Here is a 3,250-nt window from a genome sequence, read left to right on the forward strand (position 1 = left end):
GATGGCCCATAATTGCGCCGTGTAATAATAAACCCATGATAAACCGTGTAAAGAATATTTGTATTAGTGGGAAAGTGAAATAGAAATAAGCTCTATATAGTGAAAGATTTCAACAGTTGGTAGGAAAAGATCCGACATTTTGTAAAACACTTGGAAGACGCAGTTACTCTAGGGTTTTTATGATTGGTGAATAATCATTCCAATGTAATCTTGACGTAAAAATTTGTTACCAAAAATAAATATCAATAAAAGTAACAATTGTGAAATATCGTAACATTTCTTGTTGGCTATTAAAATTCGTTCAATGTATAATTAGACATGATTGTATTATTACGCCATCATTATCATAAAGTGCAATCATTCTGTCAACATTGAAAGTGAAGTGAAACATACTGTCATTTTTCAAAGGTCGTCGTGATGGTTATAATGCAATAATTTTGGTAAGTCATAAGTTCTATAGGCAGTAGGGATGAAAAATATCGTACGATATGCACTAATACGAAGTTTTATTCGTTCCCATCATATGTACAAAACGCATTTCAATCCTAATTTTGGGTGTTAATAAATTTTACATTGCTGATTCATGACGCAATTTAAAAAATGTTTATTTCTATTTTTGTTTTACATTGCAATTGTAAACGATTAAAGTTATGTCGCTTTCCCAATATTCAAACATTCTTAATGTTTCTAATGTTATTTATTCGTACGTTCATGTAATTGTTTAAAATACGTATAATAAAAGCTTTCAGTTCCAAAATATTGCTACTATATTTTGTTATATCATTAATTCTGTAAGAAAATGTAGGTATAGAAAGTTAAGCATGTAGTTGTATAATAAACAACAATGAAATTATACAATCTTATTGTGATCTAAGTATTATAATAAATTAAATATTATTTGTTAATAATGCACAAAATAAATCTATAACTATTGATTATTTTAAAGGGCCACTGATTCATAGAACCATAGAATTGATGCAGATTTATTTGCAGCTATGGAATCTAATCAAGAAAAAAAATCTATGTCACTAGAGCAAGACTCAGCCAAATCATTGAGTACTAACTCAAAACTAAGTATTGATCCGGAAAGTCATTTGCAAAGTCTTGGTTTTACAGTATATAATGGAAAGGCTAGATTTAAATTAGATGAGGATGCACCATTGTATTGTAATAGTGCATCAACAAACTTTTGTGCTGTTGATGCAGATGATACATTATCCTTTGTGGTACTAGGTAAAGATTCATTGGATTCTATTCAACAATTGTCAGTTGCATCATATGTTGACATTCAACAAAAGTGTATGTCTACCGTATGTATTAAGTAATCGATTAAAGTTTATTGTTCCACTATACAATTTTCTTACTTAAAAGCTTGATGTTATATGCAGGACTATAATTCCATGATAGCATCATGGGATTCAACAGAGGTGCATCACAAGCTAAATGAACTATTACAAGAAAATACAAAATTGAAGGAAACTTTGAAACAGAATAACACAGCTATGAAACATCAATTTAACACATTAGCAACCTGGCAGGAAGAGATTATGAAAGTACATCAGAATCATAAGAAAAAGTTTGCTGAAACCAGGGAATTAATAAACTATTTAAAAAAGGAGAATACAGAACTGAAAGTGAGGCTTAGTTCTGAAATAACCAGTCACACAGAAATGGGATATGAGGTATGATACATTGGATTATGTTATGCTTTATTTTTTATGCGTGTTAATATCTGATTTTAATTATAGATTATTGATGTAAGTGATCAACAAAATAATGTAAAAGAAAATAAAATGTCTAATCTTGAAGAAGGACTTAGTAAATCAGTTCTTTGTGAACTAGAAGGGGTATTGAATGAAAATACAGAAGAAAATGCAAGAAAAGAAACTATAAGTTCTGAATCTCTTCGTAAAATTGTAGATTCAGAAGAACAAAATACTGATAAAAGATTACTTGAAGAAGAAAGGAAATATGTTAGTTTCCTTTCTTTATTAAGTGCTACCCTTGAAGAAGAAAAGAAATCACTTGAAAATCAAAAAAAGGTCATTGAAGTAGAATACAAACATCTAAATGATGCTAAAGATCTTCTCCAACAAGAGAGATTAAGTTTACAAGAAGAAAAAGCATCGCTAGATCAGCAAAGTCAATTGTATGAAACTCATTACAAAGAGACATTAGAAGCGGAAAGAAACAAATTCGAAGTCAAATATAATGATCTAGTTACCGAGCTTGGTATGTTACACGAAAGTCTCGCAAATAAAGAGCTACATACAAAAAAACTGGAAACAGAACTAGCGCAGCATGTAAGTATAAATTATTTAATAAAACGGAATAGTCCTAAATTAAGACCTAGTAGTTACCTGTCAATAATTTTTTATTTTCAATGCAGAAAGAAAAAATCAATGTGTTAGAAACACAATTAAAACTTTATGAACAAGATTTTGATGAGGAGAGAAAACTAAAAGAGTCGCTATTACGAGAGAATGGTGTACTGAATACGGATTTGCAAATACAGATACAGTTTAACAAACATTTACATGAAGAGGTTGAACGTCGAGCTACGTCTTCAAGTGATGTACGTTTGCAAGCTCCCGAGGTGTCAATATTCTCCTGTCCCATATGTTACAATATATTTAGTAATACGGAAAGTTTGGAAAGTCACGTTGAATATTGTTTGGCTTCAGATTAGTATAACATTCTTTAAGATTATATGTATAACTGTATGTATCAAAATAGTAATATACATACAAAGGTTACTAACATTCTAATAATAAAGAGCATACAAATTTTAATGTAATAGCACAGACGAGGTACAGGATAGACATTGCACCAGAGACGAGGTTGCAAATGTAATAAAATAGGATTTTTTACATCTGTCGATTTTACCATCTCTGATGGTTGGATTGTATGTAATTCCTAAAGTCGGATATATTTCATAAATAAAATCTTAACTTCGGAACATTCTAATAATTTGATAATAAATTTAAATCGTAGTTTCTTAATTAATTTGCCAGACATTTTTAAACCTAAGTTTCTACTAATCGTTCCGCGGTAAGGTTTAACGGTACATTGCTGTTCTGTAGGAAGATGTTTTTGACTAACAGTGTCACCAACGGTGAAAGAAGGTAAACTATAAGTCGGCCAAGCAAATCTGAAGGTTCTAAAGCTCATGCCTGTCCAAATGAGTGGAAAACATGTAAGCGTGGTATTTCTACTACTCTACGGTAGAAGACTGCTTGAGCAGAAGTAT

At 30.6% G+C, this 3,250-nt stretch overlaps 1 protein-coding gene across 1 annotated transcript; it reads left to right on the forward strand.

Annotated features, from left to right (window-relative positions):
* Nucleotides 1-278: 278 nt before the first annotated feature.
* On the forward strand, nt 279-2,954 carry LOC108571043 (optineurin-like). The gene is made up of 5 exons (XM_017933014.1): nt 279-440; nt 994-1,310; nt 1,389-1,682; nt 1,749-2,303; nt 2,390-2,954. Exons 2-5 carry the CDS (start codon nt 996-998, stop codon nt 2,687-2,689), a joined length of 1,464 nt encoding a protein of 487 aa, XP_017788503.1. The 5' UTR covers nt 279-440; nt 994-995; the 3' UTR covers nt 2,690-2,954.
* The last annotated feature ends 296 nt before the right edge of the window (nt 2,955-3,250 follow it).

Source organism: Habropoda laboriosa, unplaced genomic scaffold, assembly GCF_001263275.1.
Source record: "Habropoda laboriosa isolate 0110345459 unplaced genomic scaffold, ASM126327v1 scaffold96, whole genome shotgun sequence".
NCBI classification, from domain to species: Eukaryota; Metazoa; Arthropoda; class Insecta; order Hymenoptera; family Apidae; genus Habropoda; species Habropoda laboriosa.

What these genes read in the sequence shown, in the direction of transcription:
- LOC108571043 (XM_017933014.1), top strand. Translation starts at nt 996, where the DNA reads ATGGAATCTAATCAAGAAAAAAAATCTATGTCACTAGAGCAAGACTCA. An exon ending in ACACAGAAATGGGATATGAG is followed by an intron (nt 1,683 to 1,748) that starts GTATGATACATT and finishes TTTTAATTATAG; the next exon opens with ATTATTGATGTAAGTGATCA. An exon ending in AAACAGAACTAGCGCAGCAT is followed by an intron (nt 2,304 to 2,389) that starts GTAAGTATAAAT and finishes TTTTCAATGCAG; the next exon opens with AAAGAAAAAATCAATGTGTT.